At 42.4% G+C, this 26,857-nt stretch overlaps 1 protein-coding gene across 1 annotated transcript in view; it reads left to right on the plus strand.

Moving 5' to 3' along the window:
- Window positions 1-405: 405 nt before the first annotated feature.
- The window catches only part of sppl3 (signal peptide peptidase 3), a 287,681-nt gene continuing 261,229 nt past the window's right edge, over window positions 406-26,857 (plus strand). Inside the window, exon 1 of the mRNA XM_068055206.1 lies at window positions 406-1,075. Coding sequence (XP_067911307.1) covers window positions 1,053-1,075 — 23 coding nt within the window. The 5' untranslated portion in view covers window positions 406-1,052. The remainder of the gene's footprint in view (window positions 1,076-26,857) is intronic.

Genomic DNA, 26,857 nt, shown 5'->3' on the forward strand with positions numbered 1-26,857 from the left:
ACCTTTAATATAGTAAAGGCGCTTCACAATGTGTTATCAACCGAAATTTGACAGAGAGACATATAGTCAAAAATTAGAAACAAAATTCTGCACGATGCTGGAAATCTGAAATAAAAACAAAAATTAGGACAGGTGACCAAAAGGTTGCTCAAAGAAGGTAGGTTTTAAGAGTCTTCAATGACTGCCCTAAGACTGTGATTGTTATTACCCCAACTACCACATGCATTGTTAAAACAAAAACATCAGAAGGACCATATCTGAAGGTTGGGGAAGAGGTGTTGAAGATTCAGATGGAAGTGAGAGGACTTTGAAAGCATGGATTGCGTGCCCCAACTTCCAATGAGTGCGCTTGCGTGGGGCGTAGCTAAATCAAACGGGAGAGGCAGTGATTTGGGGGGGGGTGGAGGGAGATTTTTGACCAACATTTTTATTATGATATCGGATTCAGTTTTAGCCTGAGGGGAGTGACAAAAGTGGTGGTTTATGGACAACACAGGCACACTTGGCGACACCCAAGCTGAGTCAGAAAGGGGAGGGAGCCAGAGCCTGGAGGAGGACACGGCCATGACTTGGTGAAAGGAGAGAGAAAGCTGCTGTGTGTGTGCAAACAGCAACCGGCTTCAGCATTCGGTTTTTTTTTTGCAAAAATAAACGAGTTTGTTTTTTCTTCTCGAAGAAGAGAGAACGACAAAAAAAAGGATAGAAAGTGGAACCATTCGCAGGGCGGCTGGAGACGGCAATCTTTTGAGATTTAACCCTTTTTATAATAAACATAATTTTTAGGCTTTGGGACGGTGAGGAGGAGAATTTTTACCCCTCTGGTGCACAATGAAGGCGCCTGTCCGCCATGTTAGACTGATGGCCAGGAATTGACTGGCTGTTTCATTTTTATATTTATCTTTGATTTTTCTTTCTTGATAAAAGATTTTTTTTTAAAAATCCCGTCGAGTTTAATCCCCCCCCTGGAGGGTGGGAGGGAGGAGGAGAGGAGCCGGAGTTTGCAGCAGCCGCCGCTTTGTGTGTGTGTGTCTCTCTCTCTCGTTGGAGCTGCCATGGCTGAGCAGGCATATTCCTGGTAAGTAAATACCCCCTCTCCCCTTACACATGCCTTCATTTTATCTTTATTCTTTTGAACTGGTAGGACGGTTGGCAATCTCGAGCTGTTCTCTTCCTACTGGGCTTGTTTTGATTGTAGGCCGCGATTGCGGCCTCGGCCTCGCAGTTTGAGGGGAGCCGGGGAAGAGGGGGTTTATTTTTGCAGCGCCGGCGGCTGGAGGGCGCTGTGGCACCGGCTGCATCCCCGCCACCATCGCCGCCAGGAGGTTTCATTGACCAAAAATAGGGGTCAGGACAGCATGGTTTATCTTTGAGCACACATAAACATATAGACTTTGGATCGTGGACTCTAGGCTCGGCTTCAGTAGCATCGAATTAATTTTGATCCATTGGCCTGTTTTTATTTATAAACCAAATTTGTGACGGCCTTTTTTTTTGTTGGTTATGGGGGGTGTTTGCCAACTCGCAGCAATTTAGATGCCAACATATGCAGTGCAAATCAAATCTGTGAAAACAATTACTCAAGATTTTCATGATAATCTTAGATGGAGTATTTGTGTATGTGTATTTATTTATGCATGTATGTTTATCATAAGGTTGTACTTTTTTTTTTAAAGAGTGCACAGTGATTTTCAAGCCTTGTCTGTTCAGTGCCGAATCAGTGCATTTTTAAGCCGCACAGTAACCATAATGGTTTAAGGTGTTTAATTTGCTCTGGGATTGGGGTCACAAGTCGATTTCTTACTGAAGAGAGAGAAACATAGCATTTTCTGCTGTGGTAAGCAGACTTTAGTGCTGGAAATACTCAGCAGATCTGGCAGCATCTCTGGAGAGAGAAACAGAGTTAAATGTTTCAGGTCGATGACTTTTCATCAGAACTGGCAGGTTTGAAATGTAATAGGTTTTGCGCAAGTGAAAGGTGAGGGACAGAGGAACAAATGGAAAGGTCTGTGATTGAATGGAGTGCAGGAGAGATTAAATGACAAATGTCATAGAACAAAAGGCAAAGGGAGTGGTAATACTTGTAGTGAAAGACACAGCATTTGTCCAAAGCATTTGTGTTAATGTCAGAATAATGAGCAGTTCTTTCTGAAAGCAAAAACATGGAAAACCAGTTTAAGGCAGGCATGTGGTTTTAAAAAAGCATATAAAATGGGGATCATGGTCTGAAATTGTTGAACTCAATGTTGGCTGTAAAGTGCCAAATCGGAAGATGGGGTGCTGTTCCTTGAGCTTGCATTGAGCTTCACTGGAACACTGCAGTTGGTGGAGGACAGAAATGTGGTGAATTGAAATGGCAAGCAACTGGAAGCTTGGTGTCATGCTTGAGGACTAAGTGGAGGTGTTCCACAAAGCGGTTACCCAATCTACATTTGGTCTTTCCAATGTAGAGGAGACCACATTGTGAGCAGCGAATACAATATACTAACTCGAAAGAAATAGAAGTAAATCGCTGCTTCACCTGGTAGGAGTGTTTGGGGCCGTGAATGGTGAGGAGAGAGGAGGTAAAAGGGCAGTTGCGTGGGAAGGGGATGAGGTGTCTGGGTGATAGAGGAGTGGACCAGGGTGTTGTGGAGGGAGTGGTCCCTTCGGAATGCTAACGGGGAGGGGACGATATGCTTGGAGGTGGTGGAAATGGCAGAGGATGATCCTTTTGGATGTGGAGACTGATGGGGTGGAAAGTGATTTACTTGTACTTTGCATTTAGTATACTGCTCACAATGCGGTCTCCTACATTGGGGAGACCAAACGTTGATTCGGTGACTGCTTTTTGAAACACCTCCACTCAGTCGCAAGGATGATCCCCGAGCTTCCAGGTGCTTGCCATTTTGATTCACCACCTTGCTGTCATGCCCACGTTTCTGCCCTCTGCCTGCTGCAGTGTTCCAGTGAAGCTCAATGTAAGCTCGAGGAACAGCACCTCCTCTTTCGATTCAGCACTCTGCAGCCCTCTGGACTCAACATTGAATTCACCAATTTCAGACTGTGACCCACATTTAGATTCCCCCCCCCAATGTACTGGCCTTAAACTTGTTTTTGCTTTCAGACACAGCTGTTCATTATTCTGCCATTAACACACTCTGGACAAATGCTTTCTCTTTTACTAGAACTGTTAACACTCAGTTTGCATTTTGTTCCATGACATTGTTAGTTGAACTCTCCCACCTTCTGCCCAATCACAGACCTTCACCTTTTGTGGTTCTCCCCCACCCCCTCGCATTTCAAACCTTTGCCAGTTCTGATGCAAAGTAATTGACCTGAAACATTAACTCTAATATTTCTCTCCACAGATGTTACCAGACCTGCTGAGTATTTCCAGCACTTCGTTTTTATTTCAGATTTCCAGCATCCACCGTATTTTTCTTTTATTTTCGGTCTGAATAATATTGACAGTGCAGTGCTGACATTCACAGAGTAGCCTTGATGACTTGGAGGAGGGGTGAAGAGCACTATGTAAGCATATGAATGAAAATTTTTTTTTGATAATTCTCTTAATAAGGACAAATAATTTTTTTGTTTGATCAACCTGGCCTGAGGATGCATGTTGAGACGAAGTACGGTAATATGCACAGTGACCAATTTGTGCACTTGGAATATTGTGTAGCATGATCTTTGCATGCCACTGTGATTACATATGCTGATCATCTTCTGCAGAAAATAATCAAAAGGCTAATGGAATGCTAGCCTTTATATCTAGAGGATTGGAGTATAAAGACACAGGTTATGCTGCAGCTGTACAAAACCCTGGTTAGACCCCACTTGGAGTACTGTGAGCAGTTCTGGGCACCACACCTTAGGAAGGATATCTTGGCCTTGGAGGGAGTGCAACATAGGTTTACAAGAATGATACCTGGACTACAGGGGTTAAGTTACGAGGAGAGATTAGGGGAGTTTGCAAGTTCTCCCTGTGTCTGCGTGGGTTTTTGCCGGGTGCTCTGGTTTCCTCCCACAGCCAAAGACTTGCAGGTTGATAGGTAAATTGGCCGTTATAAATTACCCCTAGTATAGGTAGGTGGTAGGGGAATATAGGGACAGGTAGGGATATGGGATTAGTGTAGGATTAGTATAAATGGGTGGTTGATGGTCGGCATAGACTCTGTGGGCCGAAGGGCCTGTTTCAGTGCTGTGTCTCTAAATAAAAATAAATTATACAAATTAAGCCTGTTTTTGCTAGAATTTAGAAGGTTAAGGGGTGATCTGATAGACGTCTTCAAGATATTAACAGGAAAAGACAGGCTAGATAAAGATAAACTATTTCCACTGGTTGGAGATTCAAAAAGTACGGGACATAGTCTAAAAATTAGGAGCAGACCATTCAGGAGAGATGTTAGGAAGCACTTCACGCAAAGGGTGGTAGAGGTTTGGAACTCTCTCCCACAAACAGCAGTTGAAGCTAGAACAGTTGTTAATTTTAAATCTGAGATTTTTGTTAAGCAAAGATATTAAGGGATATGGGCCAAAGGCAGGTATATGGCGTTAGGCCGCGATCAGCCAGGATCTCATTGAATGGCGGGACAGGCTCAAGGAGCTGAATGGCCTACTCCTGTTCCTATCTTCCTATGTTCCTATGCTGATGCTGCCGAAAGTTGTTACTGGGAAGATTTCCTTTGGGTGTAGTGAAATCATAAATTCTTCATTTACAAGTTTTATGATTTTGCTATGTCTAACACACTGCCAACCTCTGATGCATTGAACAATTTGAGCTGCTGTTGACCTGATTTTAATCTCAAATTATAGAAAAGATTTGACTATATTGACAATCCTACTTGTACCATTGGGAAAATTCTCCCAACACTCTCCCAATTTGGTGCAGTATGACTTGGGGAATCGGAATAGATGAGAGTAATTTGAACTTCTCGTGGCAGTTTTGCAAGGCAAAGTATTCTGTTTAATGTATGCCTGTCAGTATGCTACAGGAAAAATCATGCTTAAAGATTTTGGAATATCATTGCCTGTATGTCATACTTGTGTTACATAACTCAAACTGCATGTTACGAAGGACAAAATCTGTAATTGTATTGTGTCCACAATTCAAGTGGATTGATGGAATCTATCTATTGCCGTCATCGTGGACCAGGCAAGTAATTTCCTACTACCTACAGACATTCTCGGTTGCTGATCACGATCAGATTGTTGAGCAGAGGTGATGCTAGGCCAGGGAAAGGGAGGGTCACTAATTGCACTGCCACATTGACTTATGGCATTCAAACTAAGAAAAAGATGGTGCCAGCTGTGTCAAGGAGAAACTAAAAGGAAAATTTTACAAAAGGGATAGGGCAAGATAAGCTCGAGTGTTTTTGCTGCATCATCTCAATTAGTCATAGTCTAAGTGGTCTGTTGGTAATCTTGCTAGTATTGGCCTTGCAAACCAGTGTCATATTTGCTTTGATATATTTTGGTGCAATTGTGTTATGTTGTATAAGGATGCTGCTGAATTCCTTTGTAATTCATCAGCCAAAAGAATCTGGTTTTTAAGTCCTCACTTGGTGACAGTACAGCTTTTTTGAGAAAAAGAAAAATCAGTATATACTTGTTTTAAAAAAAGAGCTGCACTGCCATCACCAAGTGATGACACAGGATATGATACTGCGTTATAACAGTGACTGAACTTTAAAAAGTATTTCGGTGGCTATAAAGAACTAATTTGTTGCCAAACTTGAAGTTCTTGTTTTAATCCACGAATGTAGATATGTAGTTCAGTTTTGCTACCAAGATGAGATTGAAGTAACTTTATTCCACATTGTACCATGCACTTCTATCCATTCAAGGTATATGTATGACTAAGCTGCCTGACATAAATAATTCTATTCTGTTGCACTAAACAACATCCCATTCGCTATTGATGTAAAGCCCCTCATTTCAAGAATCGGGTATTGAACAGATTATTAGAATCCTCATGAGACTAAATATAGCCAATCACAGCTTAATTTCACCTTAGATGACAGCATTTTAGAAATCAAATGTTTCTCGTATGAATTTAATTCATCAACTGTACATTACATGGTCTCTGGTGTATACGCTTCAAATGTTAAAAACAATTCTAATTAAAGCATTCTCAGTAAGCTTGTGTTTTCTTAATGATTTGGCTATGTTTGTATACTTCTAGGGATTGTCAACATTTGAGCAGATAGTGTACATTATTAATATTTTTAGGTCCTGGATTAAGATCCCATTTATCTTTGATATTTAATATCTATTGTATTGTGATTTTGAAGAAGAAAGCTTTTGGGTGGGACAGCTGTGTTCAGTTGTATTTGGGTGAAACAAAAATAATGCGCTGTATGAACTTACTGGATTTATACTGTATTCAGAAAGATATTGAAACGGTGTTCAAAAGGGCAAAGCAAAACATCGACAAAAGCATAATTGTAGAAGCAAAGCACATAACAGCAAGAAATCCTTTTTAGTATAATAAAGTGCTGAAAATACACAGCGGGTCTGCCAACATCTGTGGAGAGAGAAGCAGAGTTAACGTTTCAGGGCTCTGACTTTTCATCAGAACTAGCAAAGATTAGAAATGTAGTAGGCTTTGAGCAAGTAAAAGGGGGACGTGGGGGGGTGGGGGAGGTGGGTGGGAGAGAAGAACAAAAGGGAAGGTCTGAGATAGGACGAAGGTCAGGAGAGATTAAATTACAAAGATGTAATGGAACAAAAGGCAAAGGGAGTGATAATAGCTGTAGTAAAAGACCAAGCATTTGTCCAGAGGAAGTACTCTTGGCAGAATAATGAACACCTCTGTCCGAAAGCAAAAACATGAAAAACAAGTTCGGGACTGGTACGTGGTTTAAAAAAAAATCAAAATGGTGGTCAAGGTCTGAAGTTGTTGAACTCGATTGTTGAGTCCAGAGGGCTGTAGCGTGCCTAATAGGAAGATGAGGAACTGTTCCTCGAGCTTACGTTGAGTTCACTGGAACACTGCAGCAGGCTGAGGACAGAAATGTGGGCATCAGAGCAAGGTGGTGAATTAAAATGGCAAGCAACCAGAAGCTTGGGGTCATGCTCGCGGACTGAGTGGAGGTGTTCTGCAAAGCGGTCACCCACTCTACATTTGGTGTCTCCACTATAGAGGAGACTGCACTGTGAGCAGTGAATACAATATACTAAATTCAAAGATGTTTCTGTAGGTGCTTAGATAGTGGCTTTGAGACTGGCTCCCTGTGTTTACATTGTTATTACTGGCTCCATTTTCTCTGGTGTGCATAGCCATTGGGATAAGGGAGGCCAGCTGTTAGAGCTATGGAGTGGAAGTTGTTGAGTGCACCTGACAAACACCAGATCTGTCCCTATTGGCTGCACTTCTACATAGTATAAAATGCAGTACAGAAAGAGCTCGTTTCCATAGCCATTCATGATGTTGGGATTTCCCAAAGTGCTTCACAGCCAATTCAGTTCTTTTGAAGTGCAGATGCTGTTGTAATGTAGGGAGATGCAGTCACCAATTTTTACACAGCAAGGTCTCTCAAACAGTGACATTAATGACCAGAATGTTTCTTGGTGATGTTGGTTGAAGAATGGATATTGGCCATGAAGTTAGAGAGCTCTGCTGCTTTTGGAATCTTTTACATCCAGCTGAGATTAGAGGTTTAATAATCTTGACTGAACAGCATTTCCAAGAGTGCAGCATCCACTCAGTGTTGTGTTGAAGTGTCAGCTGAGATTGTGTGTTCATGTCCCTGGTTGGGGCTTGAATCCATACAGCCTTCTGACTTGATAGTACTCCCACTGAAAGTCCTCCCTGGGTGTTCAGCCAAGAGACGTGGAATCATACAACACAGAAGGAGGCCATTGGATCCAGTGTGCCTGCACCGGCTCTTTGAAATAGCTATTCAATTAGTCGCATTCCTCATTCTTCCCTCATAGACCCGCAGATTTTTCCCCTTCAAGTATTTATCCAACTTCCCTTTGAAAGTTACTATTGAATCTGCTTCCATTACCTTTTCAAACATTCCAGATCATCAAAAATTATTGTGTAAATTTTTTCCTCATGCTGTTTCTGGTACTTTTACTGTTGCCGTAAATCTGTGTCCTCTGGTTACCAACTCTTCTGCCACTTAAAAACTGTTTCTCCTTATTTACTCTATCAAAGCCCTACATGATTTTGAACACCTGTACCAAATCCCCCTTCACCACCTCTGTTCTAAGGAGAACAACTTCAGCATATTCCAAGAAATTGCTCTAATTGCTGGTGAGAATTCTGAAGGGACATTGTGTTATTTTTAGTTTCTAAACTAAATGTGCACTTTTTCAGTCTGTCTCGATTTCTAGCAGTCTTGCATCAGAGTCATAGTTGTAATTCAAACTTCACTACAGACTCGAGCACATAGGTCTAGGTTTATCTTTCAATGAGTTGTTGAACCACAGTGGGACATAAAATATCCTATTGTACTCATCATAGAGTAGCATGGAATTCTCTTGGTGTCCTAGCTTGCATTTTCCCACAGCCATGTTCTTGCCCACTCACTAGTCTGTCTAAATCCCCTTGAAGCCACTTTGCATCTTCCTCACAACACACATTCTCACCTAGTTTTGTGTCATCTGCAAACTTGGAAATATTACATTTGGTTCCCACATCCAAATCATTGATCTATATTGTGAATGGCTGGGGCCCAAGTTCTGATTTTTGCGGTACCTCACTAGAGACAGCCTGCCAACGTGAGAATGACCCATTTATTCCTACTCTGTTTTCTGCCTGTTAACCAATCCTTAATCCATGCCAGCATATTACCTCCTAACCCATGTGCTTTAATTTTGCTCACCAACCTCCTGTGGGGGACTTTATCAAAAGCCTTCTGAAAATCCAAGTATATTATGTCTACTGACTTCCCTTTATCAATTCTGTTAGTAACATCCTCAAAAAAAACTCCAGGGTTTGTCAAACATGATTTCCTATTCATAAATCCATGTTGACTATGTCCAATCAGATCATTATTACACAAGTGTCCATTTTAGATTCTAACATTTTCCCTATTACTGATGTAAGGCTAACGGGTCTGTAGTTCCTTGTTTTCTTTCCCCTCCCTCCTTAAATAGTGGGGTGACATTTGCTACCTTCCAATCTGCAAGAACCGTTCCAGAATCTATCGAATTTTGGAAGATGATCACCAATGCATTCACTAAAAGCATAGCTACTTTTTTCAGCACTATGGGATGTAGGATATCAGGTTTCGGGGACTTATTGACCGACATCCTCATTAATTTCTCCAGTACAACCTTCTTGCTAATACTAGTTTCCTTCAATTCCTCATTCTCCCTAGTCCCTTAGATCTCCAATTCTGGGATATTTCTTGTGTTTTCCTCAGTGAAGACAGACAAAGTAATCATTTAGCTTCTCTGCCATTTCTCTATTCCCCGTTATAAATTGTCCTGACTAGCCAAATGTTTCCTTTTTACACACCTATAGAAGCTTTTACAGTCTGTTTTTGTGTTTGCTAGTTTACATATTCTATTCTCCCTTTCCCTATCAGTTTCTTGGTCCTCCTTTGCTGTATTCTAAAATCATCCCAATCCTCAGGTTTACTACTATTTCTGGCGACTTTATAGGCATTTTCTTTTAATCTTATACAATCCTTAACTTCCTTTGTTAGCCACAGTTGACTGCCTTTACCTTTGGGGTTTTTGTGCCTTGAAGGAATTTATAGTTGCTGTAAATGATGTAATAATTTTTTGAAGACTATCCATTGCCTATGCATTGTCATACCTTTTAATGTATATTCCCAATCCACCTCAGCCAATTTGTCCCTCATACCTTCATAATTTCCTTTGTTCAAATTTAACACCCTGGCTTCAGATTGAACTACCTCACTTTCAAACATAATGTAAAGTTCTATCATAATATGGTCAGTCATCCCTAAAGGTTCTTTTACAAGGTGATTGTTAATTAGCCCTTTCTCATTTCATAATACTACAGCTAAAATAGCCTGTTCTCTAATTGGTTCCTCAACATACTGCTCTAGAAAACCATCCCTAACACACTCCAGAAACTTGTCCTCCACAGCATTAGTGCTCATTAGGTTTACGAAGTCTATATGTAGATTATGTCCAGGTCTTACTACATGTGGGCAAGGACTGCATCAGTATCGGAGGAGTTGCAGATGGTGTTGAACACTGTCCAGTCATCAGCAAGCAGCCCCACTTCTGACCTTGCGTTAGATGGAAGATCATTGATAAAGCTGAAGATGTTTGGGCCTAGGACACTATCCTAAGGAACTCTTACATCAATGTCCTGGGACTGTGATGATTGGCCTTCAACAACCATCTTCCTTTGTATTAGGTATGACTCCAACCAGTGGAGAGTTTTCCACCCGATTCCTGTTGACTTCAATTTTTGCTAGGGCTCCTTCATGCCGCACTCTATGTCAAATGCTGTGTTGATGTCGATGGCAATCACTTTCATCTCACCTCTTGTGTTCAGCTCTTTTGTCCATGTTTGAACCAAGGCTGTAAAGAGGTCTGGAGCTGTGTGGCCTGAGCAATGGTGAGCTGGTTGTAGTTGAGTAAGTGCCACTTGATAGTGCTGTCTGACACCTTCCATAAGATTAGATTAGAGATACAGCACTGAAACAGGCCCTTCGGCCCACCGAGTCTGTGCCGAACATCAACCACCCATTTATACTAATCCTACACTAATCCCATATTCCTACCAAACATCCCTACCTGTCCCTATATTTCCCTACCACCTACCTATACTAGTGACAATTTATAATGGCCAATTTACCTATCAACCTGCAGGTCTTTTGGCTTGTGGGAGGAAACCGGAGCACCCGGAGAAAACCCACGCAGACACAGGGAGAACTTGCAAACTCCACACAGGCAGTACCCGGAATCGAACCCGGGTCCCTGGAGATGTGAGGCTGCGGTGCTAACCACTGCGCCACTGTGCCGCCCACTTTGCTGATAATTGAGTTTAGACTGATAGGGTGGTAATTGGCCAGATTGGGTTTGTCCTTTTTGTGGACAGGACATAACTAGACAATTTTCCACTACGCTGGGATGTTGTCAGGGCCCATAGCCTTTGATGTATCCAGTGTGCTCTGCTTTTTCTTGCTATCACGTGGAGTGAATCTAATTGACGGAAGATTTCTGTGATGCTCTGGATCTCAGGAGCAGGGTGAGATCAATCACTGGCTTACAAGGCTATGGGCCAAGTGCTGGAAAATGGGATTAGAATAGTTAGGTGCTTGATGGTCGGCACGGACACGATGGCCAAAGGGCCTGTTTCTTTGTTGTGTAACTCTGACTCTACAATCATCCACTTGTCATTTCTGGCTGAAGATGGTTGCAAGTGCTTCAACCTTTTCTCCTGCACTGATGTGCTAGGCTGTGCCATCATTGATGTTGGGGACATTTTTGGAGCCGCCTGCTCCTGTTAGTTGTTTCATTGTCCACCACTATTCACGACTGGATGTGACCGGACTGCAGATCTTTGATCTGATTTGTTAGTTGTGGGATCATTTAGCGCTGTCTCACATGCTGCTTTTAGTTTGCATATAGTCCTGTGTTGTATCTTCACCAGGTTTGGATTTAATTTTTAGATATGCCTGGTGCTGCTTCTGGATGCTCTCCTACAATCCTCGTTGAACCAGGGTTGGTCCCCTGGCTTGATTGTAATGTTAGAATGAAGGATATGCTGGGCATGAAGTCATAATTGTCGTGGAATACAATTCTGCTGCTGGTAGCCTACAGTCCCTGATGGATGCCCAGTTTTGAGTTGCTAGATGTGTTCTGAATCTATCCCATTTAGTGTGGTGGTAGTGCCCCACACCATGGAGTGTATCCTCAGTGTGAAGACGGGACTTGGTTTCCACGAGGACTGTGCGGTGGTCACTCCTACCAATACTGCCATGGACAGATGCGTTTGTAACAGGTAGATTTGTTTATATGCTTAGAGAAGACTTTTGGATTCCTTTTTATGTTAGCTGCCAGTCTTTGCTCCAGACTTCCTCTTTGCCTCTCTTATTTCCTCCTTCACTTCCCCTCTGAACTTTCTATATTCAGCCTGCTTCTCATTTATATTATCAATCTGATGTCATGTGCACCCTTTTTCTGCTCCATCTTACTCTCATTCAGGGAGCTCTGGCTCTGGTTGCCCTATCTTTACTCCTCGTGGGAATGTACCTGGACTGTACCAGAACCATCTCTGCTTTGAGGACAACCCATTGTTCCATTACAGTTTTGACTGATAATCTTTGGTTCTAATTTACCTACAGATCCATTCTCATCTGACTGAAATTGACTGTCCTCCAATGAAGTATCTGTATTGCAGTGTCCTTTTCCATAGCTAACCTAAAGCTGATGATCCAGAGACAAAGTTAAATCCTACCATGGCTGCTGGGGAATTTAATTGCAATTACTTAAATAAAAAGCTGGAATAAAGTGACCATGAAACTACCAGATTGTTAGAAAAACACATTTGGTTTACCTGGTCTGACCTATATATGACTCAGACTCACTGCAATGTGGTTGACTCTTAACTGTCCTTTTGAAATGAAGGCTTGCTCGGGTCTGCAAAAAAAAAACCCGACCCGAGCCCGACCGTACCATGTCTGACCTGAGCCCGACCCGGCCCGAGTCTTTCCATCTTTTCCTGCGCCCGGCCCGACCTGACCATCAGTTTCGCTTACCTTCCATTTTTCACTTTGTTGTTGATCTGCACAAGCTTAAAATAACTAACAAAACCACCTTTCTAGTCCAAAAATTAAATTAACAATGGAGCCACTTACCTGTGATGGAGCGTGCCTGACCCAAACGTGAATACTGGACCCGGAAGTGCGACCCAAACCCGACACGTTGTCGGGACCCTTCAGTTTCGGGTTGGGTCGCAGGCCTTGACTTTGAAATGGCTTAGCAAACCATTCAGTTGTTTTCAAGAAGGCAACTCAGCACCACCTTGCCAGGGGTAACTTGGGATGAGCAGTAAATACTGGCCTTACTAGTGATGTCCGCATCCCGTGAATGAATTAAAAACAATTACGGGTGTATTATAATTTTTTTTAGTTCATTCAAGTTCAGGCAAGGATGGCAGGTTCCCTAAAGGGATTAGTGAACCAGATGTGTTTTTTTTAACAATCCAGTGCTGTCATGGTTACTATCACTGACAGCTCTTTATTCCAGATTTTATTTAATTAAATTAGTTTCAATTCCCCAGCTGCAGTGGTGGAATTTGAACTAATCTCTGGATCATTAACCCAAGGCTCTGGGTAGTTATTCCAGCACCATAACCACCATGCTACCGTACTGCTAATAGTCATGGTACTGGACTGGCTACCCAGAGGTTGAGTTCTAATCTTCATATATATTCAAATAAAATTTCACAACTAATAATAAGTATCTGTTAACCATATTGTTATCTGATTGAGGCAAGGGTCTGGAGCATAGATGCCCTCTGGAGCGGCTAGCAAACCACTTGGTTGTAAAGACAAGCGCATCACCTTTTTCAGGGCAACTCGGGATGAGAAATAAATGGGACAGAACCAGTGTTGTCCACGTCTTGAACAATTAAAAAAAAATGTGTTGCCATGTAGGCATTGCCTTCTCTAAAATTTATTCTTGATTTGACTTTTTCCTTTGGCTTTTCTCCCCTGGTGTTTGTTTTCAGATTGGATCTTGTATTAATTTCTCTTTAAAATGCTATTATTTCTCATAAAGCTTATCAGTAAAATGTAAATCTGTTCAGAAAAGTATTGGTTTCATGTGTCTGCTATCTTTTTCTTCAAGCATTTGTTCCTAATCTCTCTCCACCTCCATCCACCACCAGGAGGGTTTGAGGGCTCTCCGCTTCGTCCTTGAACAGATGCCCAACCAGTCCCCATCCACCACCACCCTCCTCCACCTGGCTGAACTTGTTCTCACATTGAACAACTTCTCCTTCAACTCCACTCACTTCCTTCAAGTAAAAGGTGTTGCTGTGGGTACCTGCATGGGTCCTAGTTATGCCTGTCTTTTTGTGGGATATGTCGAACATTCCTTGTTCCAGTCCTACATAGGCCCCCTCCCCAACTCTTTTTCGTGGTACATTGATGACTGTATCAGTGCCGTTTCTTGTTCCCGTCCGGAACTGGAAAACTTTATCAACTTTGCTTCTAATTTCCACCCTTCTCTCACCTTTACATGGTCCATTTCTGACACTTCCCTTCCCTTCCTCAACTTCTCTGTCTCCATCTTTGGGGATAAGCTGTGTACTAATATCCATTATAAACCCACCGACTCCCACAGCTACCTCGACTACACTTCTTCACACCTTGCCTCCTGTAAGGACTCCATTCCATTCTCCCAATTTCTCTGTCTCCGAAGCATCTGCTCTGATGATGCTACCTTCCATGACAGCGCTTCTGATGTCTTCCTTTTTCCTCAACCGAGGATTCCCTCCCACTGTGGTTGACAGGGCCCTCAACTGTGTCTGGTCCATTTCCCGCACCTCTACCCTCACCCCTTCCCCTCCCTCCCAGAACCGTGACAGGATTCCCCTTGTCCTCACTTTCCACCCCATCAGCCTCCATATCCAAAGGATCATCCTCTGCCATTTCTGCCCCATCCAGCGTGATGCCACTACCAAATGCATCTTGCCCTCCCTTCCCCTGTCAGCATTCCGAAGGGATTGTTCCCTCTGTGACACCCAGGTCCACTCCTCCATTACCCCCACCACCTCATCCTCTTCCCACGGCACCTTCCCCTGCAATCGCAGGAGGTGTAATACCTGCCCATTTACCTCCGCTCTCCTCACTATCCCAGGCCCCAAACACTCCTTTCAGGTGAAGCAGCGATTTACTTGTACGTCTTTCAATGTAGTATACTGTATTCGCTGCTCACAATGTGGTCTCCTCTACATTGGGGAGACCAAACGCAGACTGGTGACTGCTTTGCGGAACACCTCCACTCAGTCCGCAAGCAGGACCCTGAGCTTCCGGTTGCTTGCCATTTCAACACTTCCCCCCCTCCCCCCCCACCTGCTCTCATGCTCACATCTCTGGGATTGCTGCAGTGTTCCAGTGAACATCAACGCAAGCTCAAGGAACAGCATCTCATTTACCGATTAGGTGCACTACAGCCTGCCGGACTGAACAGTGAGTTCAGTAATTTCAGAGCATGACGGGGCCCCCCATTTTCCTTTTATTTTTAGTTATTTTTTTCTTTTTCCTTTTTTTTAATATGTATTCTTTTGTGTTTATTTTATTTTATTTCATCTTTGTTTGTTCAGTTTGCTTACCCACTGTTTTTTTTCATGTTTGTACTTGCGGCTGTTCAATTTCCAGTCCGTTAACACCCTTTCTGTACTAATGCTTTGTCTTTCAACACATCATTAACATATCTTTGCTCCATGACCTTCTGGTCAGCTATTCTGTGACCTTGTCCTATCTACACCTCCTTTGTTATCTCTTGCCCCACCCCCACTTTATTTGCTTATAACCTTTTACATTTCTAATATTTGCCAGTTCTGGAGTAGGTCACTGACCTGAAACGTTAACTCAGCTTCTCTCTCCACAGATGCTGCTAGACATGCCGAGTATTTCCAGCATTTCTTGTTTTTATTCCTAATTCATGATGCTTTTGGGAAAAAGTGTTTTTCAGTCAATTATTTTGTTCTTGGCACTGCTGCTTTCCCTTCTCTGTTGTAGAAATGTGTGTATTTTATAAAAATATATACTTTGCGCAACTTTCCAATTTACCCGTTACAGTGCTATTCCTTACGCTATTTAACATTCACGAATAGTGCCTTGTGATTTGGGTGCTGTACTGGTGGTGTCATTGTCTCATTTTGGAAAAAAATCAAACTATCCCTCCTCCAGTGCTTTCAAGTCTCCTATTCATAATCCCCAGCATTAAAATTTTGTATAAACAGCAAACTGCATAACTAGGGCAAGTGGTTTATAATGGATATTATATAATGGATTTCAAAGCCTACTCAGCTGGTTATGCAAAGTAGCAGGACTCTTGTCAATGTCGCCATGTGCAATTTCTATGTTTTCATTCCACCAGGGCCCTTCATTTTATAATTTTTCTTTGTTTAAAGGAATAATTTTAAATAAACTGCCTATTTTGTAAAAACAAAGACTACATGGGTCTGTTGGTGGTGAAGCATTTTAAGAACATAATCGATGAGTACACTTCTGCATTATGTGGTCAAAGTCACTGTATTGCAGTGATGTCTAATCTGTTGTGGTAAAGTATATTCTACCAGTCTCATTTTGAGGCTTAGTCTGTAGTCAACTGAATTTCACTGTCTTGATCTCGTCCTCAGACCTCATTTTGTCACAATTAAAACATGGAAATAATTAATCTCTTCAGAAACATTCACAGTAATTAAATAGAGATGTTGAGAAATGTCATAGCTGGAGTAAGTTTAGCACTGAAGGTTGTGCTTGGGAATAAAATCCCCCTTTCACTGTTATTGAATACTTCTCTATTGAAGAGAAGCTCCATGAATAATCCAACACATTACAAAAGTTTAATTGTAATACTGAACATGAAATGTAAATTAAAAATCTTCCAAAGTCTTAAGAAAGGAAGATCTTTTTCCATCTCCACAATTTTTTTTCTCCACATAAGTGATCTTTTTGTCAGGCGATTTCATGTATAATATTGAGCTAGGACATATCAACCTCCCTTCCCTAGATGCACAGTGCTTTTTTTTAATATAAGTGTTCTTTTATCTGTGCCTTTTAATGGCAAACTCTTTAAAAAAAAATAAATAAATAAATAAATAAATAAACGTAGTCATATGAAGGAGTAGCTCACCTCAGCATAAGTAAGGTAGAAAAATCTGTTCTCAGTTTGCTATTTTAGTTAATTTTTCACTGTGTTTGCAAGATACTGGAGTCACCATTCACCAAATGAGTTCTGTTGATGAAAGGATTAAGGGTTTCCTTTATATCAAAGCTGTAGCCTTTTGTTATTGGAGACTTTACCTTGGGTCTATACAGTAATCAGCCTAATTTTTATGTGGGTAGGGAGGGAGCTCAGACCAAAGTGTGGTGAAACTCTGAAATTTACTCTTAAATCCAATAAATTAATAAAAAGCAATATATTCTCATATTTTAAAAAAGACTCTTTCCCTGCTTGAGAATTGGATTTGTTTCTCGTGAAATTAGATCATGTATTTAACTTTAAAGTATGAAATGAAATGCTAATTTGTGGAGTACTCGACTTAATTCAGCTGTCAGGCAGCAGTATGTAATGTGAAAGTGTGGCTCCTTGAGTAGCAAGAGCCATTGACTTTGAGAATTTGTTTAAAGCAGTATGTTTTGTCAGAAAGAAATGTGATTTTGAATTGTTACATGTTATAATGGCTGGCATGTGTGCATGCAAGATGTATGTGATGGATCCTAGTTTCGCAAAAAAGTTTCGCCATTGTGTCTTGTAATGTAAATAGAATGTTTGGATTCCTAACATGAAGAAAATTGCTTTCTCCAAAGGAATTTAAGGGGGGTAGATGTAAGGACCTTACTGTGATTCCAAAGTACACTGAGTTGCCAACTCCGAATGTGCAGGTCATGTGCAGCCAGCAGAAACTCTATAGTGAACTTGGTGAATTCTGCTACTGTAAACTGGCAAGCTCACTTTGGGGTTATGGCTGGCTATTGGTATTAACATGGCACAAAAAACACCATGAACTAGGTGCTGTTTTGGTAAAGTGGCATTTACATTGCTCTTTTGCTTTTACATTTCATGTGTGGAATCGCATTCTGTAGGTGCCACAGATAGCGGGTTTGAGACTGGCTCCCTGTGTTTACATTGTTATTACTGGCTCCATTTTCGTGGGTGTGCATAACCATTGGGATAAGGGAGGCCAGCTGTTAAGAGCTATGGAGTGGAGGTTGTTGAGTGCACCTGACAAACACCAGATCGGTCCCTATGGGCTGCACTTTTATGTAGCATAAAAAGCAGTACAGAAAGAACTTGCATTTTTATAGTCATTTATGATGTTGGCAGTAACCTAGGGGCTAAAAAAAAGTGAGGAAATTAAGGATATTGATATCAGCCAAGGAAAAGTATTGCAGAAACTTGAGGGACTAAAATCTGACAAGTCCCCGGGACCAGATGGCCTACATCCTAGGGTTGTCAGGCAGTGAATGTTGGGGTGCTGCAAGGATCAGTGCTGGGGCCTCAGCTATTTACACTCCATATTAATGGCTTGGACGAAGAGACAGAGAATAATGTATTTAAGTTTGCTGATACAAAACTCGGTGGAAAGGTAAGCTGCGGGGAGGAGGCAGAGAGGCTGCAAAGAAATATAGACAGGCTAAGTGAGTGGGCAACAAGATGGCAAATGGAGTATAATGTAGTGAAGTGTGAAATTGTTCACTTGGTTGTAAAAATAGAAAAGCAGAATATTTTGTAAAAGGTGTGAAACTGGTAAGTGTTGATCAGTGAGGCTTGGGGGTACTGTACAAGGAACGCACAAAGTTAACATGCAAGTGCGGCAGGCTATTAAGAAGGCAAATGGCATGTTTGCCTTTATTGCAAGGGGATTGGAGAACAGGAATAAAGAAGTCTTACTAAAACTGTACAGGGCTTTAGTTAACGGCTAGAATACTGTGTGCAGTTTCAGTCGTCTCATTTAAGAAAGGATATACTTGCACTGGAGGTGGTGCAGCGAAGATTTACTAAATTGGTCCCTGGGATGAGGGGGTTGTCCTATGATAGGCTGAGTAAATTGGGCCTATATTCTCTGGAGTTTAGAAGAATGAGAGGTGATCTGATTGAGACATAGATTCTGAAAGAGCTTGATAGGGTAGGGTAGAAGCTGAGAGATTGTTTCTGCTGTTGGGGAATCGAGAATGCGGAGGCACAGTCTCAGGGTAAGGGGCCAAACGTTCGGGACTGAGATGAGAAATTACTACACTTAAAGGGTTGTGAATCTTTGGAATTCTCAACACGCAGAGGGTTGTGGATGCTCCATTATTGAATGCATTTAAGGCTGGGATAGATAGATTTTTGCTCTCGTGGAGTCGAGGGATATGGGGAGCAGGCATGAAAGTGGAATTGAAGCCCAAGATCAGCCATGATCGTATTGAATGGCGGAGCAGGCACGATGGGCCATATGGTCTACTTCTCCTATTTCTTGTGTTCTTGGGATGTCCCAAAGTGCTTCGCGACCAATTCAGTATTTTTGAAGTGCAGACATTGTTGTAATGTAGGGAAATGCAGTCGCCAATTTTTACACAGCAAAGTCTCTCAAAAAGGGAGATTAATGACCAGAATTTTTCTTAGTGATGTTGGTTGAAGAATAGATATTGGATGTTGGCCATGGTGACAGCGAGCTCTCCTGCTCTTGGAATCTTTTACATCCACCTGAGATCAGAGGTTTAATAATCTTGGCTGAAGAACAATACTTCCGAGAGTGCAGCACCCGTTCAGTGTTGTGTTGAAGTGTCAGCTGAGATTTTGTGTTCGTGTCTCTGGTTGGGGCTTGAATCCTTACAGCCTTCTGAATACAGCCACTGAAAGTCCTCGCTGGGTGTTCAGCCAAGAGACGTGGAACCATACAACACAGAAGGAGGCCATTGGACCCAGTGTGCCTACATCGGCTCTTTGAAAGAGCAATTCAATTAGTCGCATTCTTCCCTCATAGCCCTGCAAATTTTTCCGCTTCAAAAAGTATTTATCCAATTTCCCATTGAAAGTTACTATTGAATCTGCTTCCCATCCTTTTCAAACATTCCAGATAATCAAAAGTCATAGTGTAATTATTTTTCCTCCACATGTCTCTGGTACTTCTACTGTTGCCTTAAATCTGTCTCTCCTCTGGTTACTGACCCTTCTGCCACTAAAAACAATTTCTTCTTCACTCTATCAAAGCCAGACATAATTTTTAACACCTGACCCAAATTCCCCCTAACCTCTCTTCTAAGGAGAACAACTTCAGCATATTCCAAGAAATTGTTCTAATTGCTGGTGAGAATTCTGAAGGGACTTTGTGTTATTTTTAGTTTCTAAACTAAATGTGCACTTTATCAGCCTGGCTCAATTTGCAGCAGTCTTGCGTTTGAGTTCTAGTTATAGTTCAAGCCTCACTTCAGACTTGAGCACAAAGGCCTAGGCTTATCTTTCAATGAGATGTTGAACCACAGTGGGACATAAAATATCCTATCTTACTCATCATAGAGTAGCATGGAATTCTCTTGTCCTAGCTCATATTTTCCCCTCAGCCAATGACAGCAAAAACAGATTATCTTGTTCTTCATTCATTTGCTGTATTCTTCTTTTGGGCTTCCTTATCTCGAGAGACAATGGATACGCGCCTGGAGGTGGTCAGTGGTTTGTGAAGCAGCGCCTGGAGTGGCTATAAAGGCCAATTCTGGAGTGACAGGCTCTTCCACAGGTGCTGCAGAGAAATTTGTTTGTTGGGGCTGTTGCACAGTTGGCTCTCCCCTTGCGCCTCTGTCTTTTTTCCTGCCATGATGTGCACAAAGTTGACTGCTATAGTTAATAAACTGGCATTCTTTTTTAAAAAAAAACTTTTTACTGTCTGTAGACAGGTGTAAATCAAAATGATTAAAACACACCTTAGATTTAATTTTTTACTTTTAAATTAAGTTCTGCCTTAATTGCTGCCCTCTGCTCTCCTTCCTCTCTCTAGCTTATGTTGGTGTTATTTTAATGCTAGGCAACCTGTGCCTTCTACATGTCCATTGCACAGGCAATTCTGACGCCCTTATCCCCACGTTGACCCAATTTTCATGGGTGGGAAAGTCTGCGACTGGCGTAATGCGCCATATTTAGCATCATGGCTGCCGGTCACCCAGACTTCGAATTCAAGCAGGAGACTGTATAAAATGTTGAGTCCAGGTAACTTGCAGTACTGGTTCAGTCTAGTAGCTTCTGCTGCCAAGATCACCTGGGGTAAAGTTTCCTTTGTGCCACTTGGGAATTTTTTAAAAACAAAGTTTGAAATGGTTCAGGTGATGTATGAAACTTTCATCCTAAATGCAGGTGGAGATTCAAAGGCAGGCATCTGTTCAGGTATACAGAGATTATGCAAACATGAAATTATCCCTGTTTTTTTTAATCCAAAAAAAATTATCATCTGAATTTTAGTGAAAATACTTAATGGTCAGTAACAGGTACTTCATGTCCTTTTGAGTCCAATCAACAGTTCCCACCTCTTGCCTTCAATCAATATATTCTCTTCCCACTCCATTCTTTCCTTCTCTCTGCTCTCTACTCTTTCCTCTTCTGCTGTGACCTTAGTATTGTTAAAAACTAGAAAAACATCATGGTCAGTATCCCTTCTGGACTCCTCTATCTCCCTGGTCCCTCCTAAACTCCAGATATGCCATACTACATTTTTTTCCCCTAATTTATAACCCTACCACATTGTAAACAAGATTCATTGAACTTTTTCCTATTTATTTTTCTTTGCCCGGTGTTCAAAACAGTGGAATCCCTTGCCATTCTGTCTTTATTTTCAGAATTTTTAATTCCCATCTTGGCATCACCTAATTTTTTTAAAATTCATTCATGGGATGTGGGCGTCACTGGCTAGGCCAGCATTTATTGCCCATCCTTAATTGCCCTTGAGAAGGTGATGGTGAGCTGCCTTCTTGAACCGCTGCAGTCCATTTGGGGTAGGTATACGCACAGTGCTGTTAGGAAGGGAGTTCCAGGATTTTGATCCAGCGACAGTGAAGGAATGGCGATATAGTTCCAAGTCAGGATGGTGTGTGATTTGGAGGGGAACTTGCAGGTGGTGGTGTTCCCATGTATTTGCTGCCCTTGTCCTTCTAGTTGGTAGAGATTGCGGGTTTGGAAGGTGCTGTCTAAGGAGCCTTGGTGCATTGCTGCAGTGCATCTTTTAGATGGTACACACTGCTGTCAATGTGCGTCAGTGGTGGAGGGAGTGAATGTTTGTAGATTGCTTGCCAATCAAGCGGGCTGCTTTGTCCTGGATGGTGTCGAGCTTCTTGAGTGTTGTTGGAGCTGCACCCATCCAGGCAAGTGGAGAGTATTCCATCACAATCCTGACTTGTGCCTTGTAGATGGTGGACAGGCGTTGCGGAGTCAGGAGGTGAGTTACTTGCTGCAGGATTCCTAGCCTCTGACCTGCTCTTGTAGCCGCATTTATATGGCTACTCCAGTTCAGTTTCTGGTCAATGGTAGCCGCTAGGATGTTGATAGTGGGGATTTAGCAATGGTAATGCCGTTGAATGTCAAGGGGAGATGGTTAGATTCTCTCTTGTTGGAGATGGTCATTGCCTGGCATTTGTGTGGTGCAAATGTTACTTGCCACTTATCAGCCCAAGCCTGGATATTGTCCAGGTCTTGCTGCATTTCAACACGGACCGCTTCAGTATCTGAGGAGTCACGAATGGTGCTGAACATTGTGCAATCATCAGCGAACATCCCCACTTCTGACCTTATGATTGAAGGAAGGTCATTGATGAAGCAGCTGAAGATGGTTGGGCCTAGAACACTACCCTGAGGAACTCCTGCAGTGATGTCCTGGAGCTCAGATGATTGATCTCCAACACCAGGGGCGGCGCAGTGGTTAGCACTGCAGCCTCACAGCTCCAGCGACCTGGGTTCGATTCTGGGTACTGCCTGTGCAGAGTTTGCAAGTTCTCCGTGACCGCGTGGGTTTTTCGCTGGGTGTTCCGGTTTCCTCCCACAGCCAAAAGACTTGCAGGTTGATAGGTAAATTGGCCATTATAAATTGCCCCTAGTATAGGTAGGGGAATTGAGGGAAGGTGGGGATGTGAGAGGGGAGTGGGATTAATGTAGGATTAGTATAAATGGGTGGTTGATGGTCGGCACAGACTCGGTGGGCCGAAGGGCCTGTAGCAGTGCTGTATCTATATAAAAAAAAAACCACAGTCATATTCCTTTGAGCTAGATATGATTCCAGCCAGCGGAGTGTTTTCCCCCTGATACCCATTAACCTCAGTTTTGCTAGGGCTCCTTGATGCCATACTCGGTCAAATGCTGCCTTGATGTCAAGGTCAGTCACTCTCACTTCCCCTCTTGAGTTCAGCTCTTTTGTCCATGTTTGAACCAAGGCTGTAATGAGGTCAGGAGCTGAGTGGCCCTGGCGGAACCCAAACTGAGCATCACTGAGCAGGTTATTGTTAAGCAAGTGCCGCTTGATGGCACTGTTGATGACACCTTCCATCACTTTACTGATGATTGAGAGTAGGCTGATGGGGCGGTAATTGGCCGGGTTGGACTTGTCCTGCTTTTTGTGTACAGGACATACCTGGACAATTTTCCACATTGCAGGGTAGATGCCAGTGTTGTAGCTGTACTGGAACAGCTTGGCTAGGGGCGCAGCAAGTTCTGGAGCACTGGTCTTCAGTACTATTGCCGGAATATTGTCAGGGCCCATAGTTTTTGCAGTATCCAGCGCCTTCACTCGTTTCTTAATATCACGCGGAGTGAATCGAATTGACTGAAGTCTGGCATCTGTGATGCTGGGGACTTCAGGAGGAGGCCGAGATGGAACATCAACTTGGCACTTCTGGCTGAAGATTGTTGCAAATGCTTCAGCCTTATCTTTCGCACTGATGTGCTTGGCTCCCCCATTATTGAGAATGGGGATATTTGTGGAGCCACCTCCTCCAGTTAGTTGTTTAATTGTCCACCACCATTCATGGCTGGATGTGGCAGGACTGCAGAGCTTAGATCTGATCCATTGGTTAAGGGATCATTTAGCTCTGTCTATCGCATGCTGCTTACGCAGTTTGGCATGCAAGTAGTCCTGTGTTGTAGCTTCATCAGGGTGACACCTCATGTTGAGGTATGCCTGCTGCTGCTCCTGGCATGCCCTCCTGCACTCTTCATTGAACCAGGTTGGTCTCCTGGCTTGATGGTAATGGTACAGTGGGGGATATGCTGGGCCATGAGATTACAGATTGTGGTTGAGTACAATTCTGCTGCTGCTGATGGCCCACAGCGCCTCATGGATGCCCAGTTTTGCATTGTTAGATCTGTTTGAAATCTATCCCATTTAGCAAGGTGATAGTGCCACACAACACGATGGACCGAATAACTACTTCCTGACTAATCTGGTCTTGTATTCTTTTAAACCTTGATGACCTCCTCTAAAAGCCTTGACCCTTTACCTTGGTTTCTTGATGTGTTCAAACCAAAATTGTGACGTTCCAGAAATCACCTGCTTGCGTGGAAAACTCTGTCTGGACTTTGACTCTTAAAAGTAATATTGTCTCCTTTTGACACTGAGTTTCATGTCACTTTTGCAAAAGGCTTTCATAGTTTACAAACCAATGATAAAATCATTTTTTGTGAGTGTTATGTCTTGTGGTTTCCAGAGCTCTGAAATAATCTCGCTTTTCAACAGATACTGGAGCTTGCATTTCTTGTATTTTACACATCTCTACATGTGTGGCAGAATGATACAATGTGTGTTTGGTACACAGACAGTAGTGCTTGATGTGGTATAATGGATATATCAATATACATGCGCATCAACAATATAGATCCTAAATCATTTTGGGGTAATATAACCAACATTTCTCTTACTTTAAAAAAAAAATGCCATGTCTTTTACTATGAGCATAGTTCTTTCCAAACAATAATTTTCAAATAAAAACAAGAAACGCTGGAACCATTCAGCAGATCTGGCAGCATCTGTGAAAAGAGAAGCAGAGTTAACGTTTCGGGTCCGTGACCCTTCATCGGAACTGACAAATATTAGAAAAGTCACAGGTTATAAGCAAATGAGGTGGGGGTGGGGCAAGAGATAACAAAGGAGGTCTAGATTGGACCAGGTCACATAGCTGAACAAAAGGTCACGGCGCAAAGGCAAACAATATGTTAATGGTGTGTTGAAAGACAAAGCATTAGTACAGATTAGGTGTGAATATACTGAATATTGAACAGCAGCAAGTGCAAACCTGAAAAAAAAACAGTGGGTAAGCAAACTGAACAAACTAAGATGAAATGAAATAAATGCAAAAAAAAAATGTAAAAAAGAATGTAAAAAGAAGAAAAAGTAACTAGAAATGAAGGTAAAATGGGGGGCCCGTCATGCTCTGAAATTATTGAACTCAATGTTCAGTCCGGCAGGCTGTAGTGTGCCTAATCGGTAGATGAGATGCTGTTCCTCGAGCTTGCGTTGATGTTCACTGGAACACTGCAGCAATCCCAGGACAGAGATGTGAGCATGAGAGCAGGGGGGGAGTGTTGAAATGGCAAGCAACCGGAAGCTCTGGCTGCTAAAAAAAAAAAAAAAATTACTATCAACTTTACAATTAAACTTGTAATTATGAATGCCTTGAAACTCTTCTATGGCTCATTTTCTTTCGAAGCATTATTCATAACATCATTCCAGTGGTAAGATGTTGTCCCTCCATCTCATGGATTTGGTTGTTGTCATTCCTGTCTGCGATGAGTTGGCACAGTGTACCGATGGTGTATGTGTTGCTCCTGGTGATCAAGTTGTTCTTGATGTTGCTGATGTTGCCGTTTGTTGATGTTGTGAGGGCCTTTTCTGCTTTTATCAGTTCTGGTGTAGGCCAAGTATGGAATCTGTTCCTTTTCATCTGCTTACTAGTTTCAGTCTTGATTGATGGATGATCTTGGAGTCTCAGCTTTACCAACAACGTTTGCTGGGTTCCAGGATTTCAGGATTTGGTCCTATACATGCAGAATTTGTCCTCTAAACAACTTAGGCAACAATTTGGCATGTTTATTGAAGTGCTGACTGGATGCGTCTTTCTATAAAACTGTGTCCCCTTGGTTAAGGTGGTGATGAGGTTATGATGTTGAATCCATACTGTTCAGCAAACTCCTTAAATCCTCTGGAGGTGAATTGGGTTCCATGATCACATCACCTTTTCTGGAATCCCTTGCTTAGCAAACAGGGCTCGTACTGCTGTGGTGATTGTTGTAGCTCTCAAATTACTGCAGCAAGTGTTCCAGTGAAGTTCAACGCAGGCTTGAGGAACACCACCTCGTCTTTTGATTAGGCGCTTTACAGCCTTCTGACTTCAACATTGAGTTCAACAATTTCAGACTATGACGCCCATTTTGATTCTGCGTTTTCTTTTTAGCGATGTGCTGGTCTTAAGCTTGTTCATGTTTTTGCTTTGGACGGAGTTGCTCATTATTCTGTCATTAACAATCTCGCCAAATGCTTTGTCTTTTATTACAACTACTACCACTCCCTTTGCCTTTTGTTCCATGACATCTTTGTCATTTAATCTCTCCCACCCTCAGCCCTATCACAGACCTTCGCTTTTGGTTTTCTCTTCTCCACCCCCAGCCCCCCCCCCCCCCCCCCCTTCACTTGCTCAAAATCTATTATATTTCTAACTTTTGCCAGTTCTGATGAAAGGTCATCGACCTGCAACCCTTAACTCTGTTTCTTTCTCCACAGATGCTGCCAGACCTGCTGAGTATTTCCAGCACTTTCTACTTTTGTAGAAGCATCTACTTGCAGAGTGGCAGGTTTTGCTCTTCAAGTATGACAGACTTGTCCCCTTGTATATTACAACTTTGAGTTTACTGAAACTCTTCTCATGTGACTCTTAGCGCTGGTACTCAACATTTTCTCTCATCACCTGATAGATTTGCAGTGTGCTCTGACGTGAGGTATGAAAGAGCTGATGTACTGGATCAAGCCAAGAAAACTGCTCAGCTCTTTCTTGTCTCTCGGAGCTTCCGTCTTGGAGATAGCTCTGACTTTTTCAGGACTCGGCCTGACTCCATCAGATGTGTACACCATTCCGAACAACTGGTATTCTGTCACCTTTATAGTGCATTTGTCTGCATTTAGCTTGGTCCTAACTTTCCTGGTTCTCTCCATGGCTTCATGTAGATGGTAGTCGTGGTCTTTTCCATCTACGCC

This window comes from Heterodontus francisci, chromosome 23 (genome assembly GCF_036365525.1).
Source record: "Heterodontus francisci isolate sHetFra1 chromosome 23, sHetFra1.hap1, whole genome shotgun sequence".
In the NCBI taxonomy this organism is placed as follows: Eukaryota; Metazoa; Chordata; class Chondrichthyes; order Heterodontiformes; family Heterodontidae; genus Heterodontus; species Heterodontus francisci.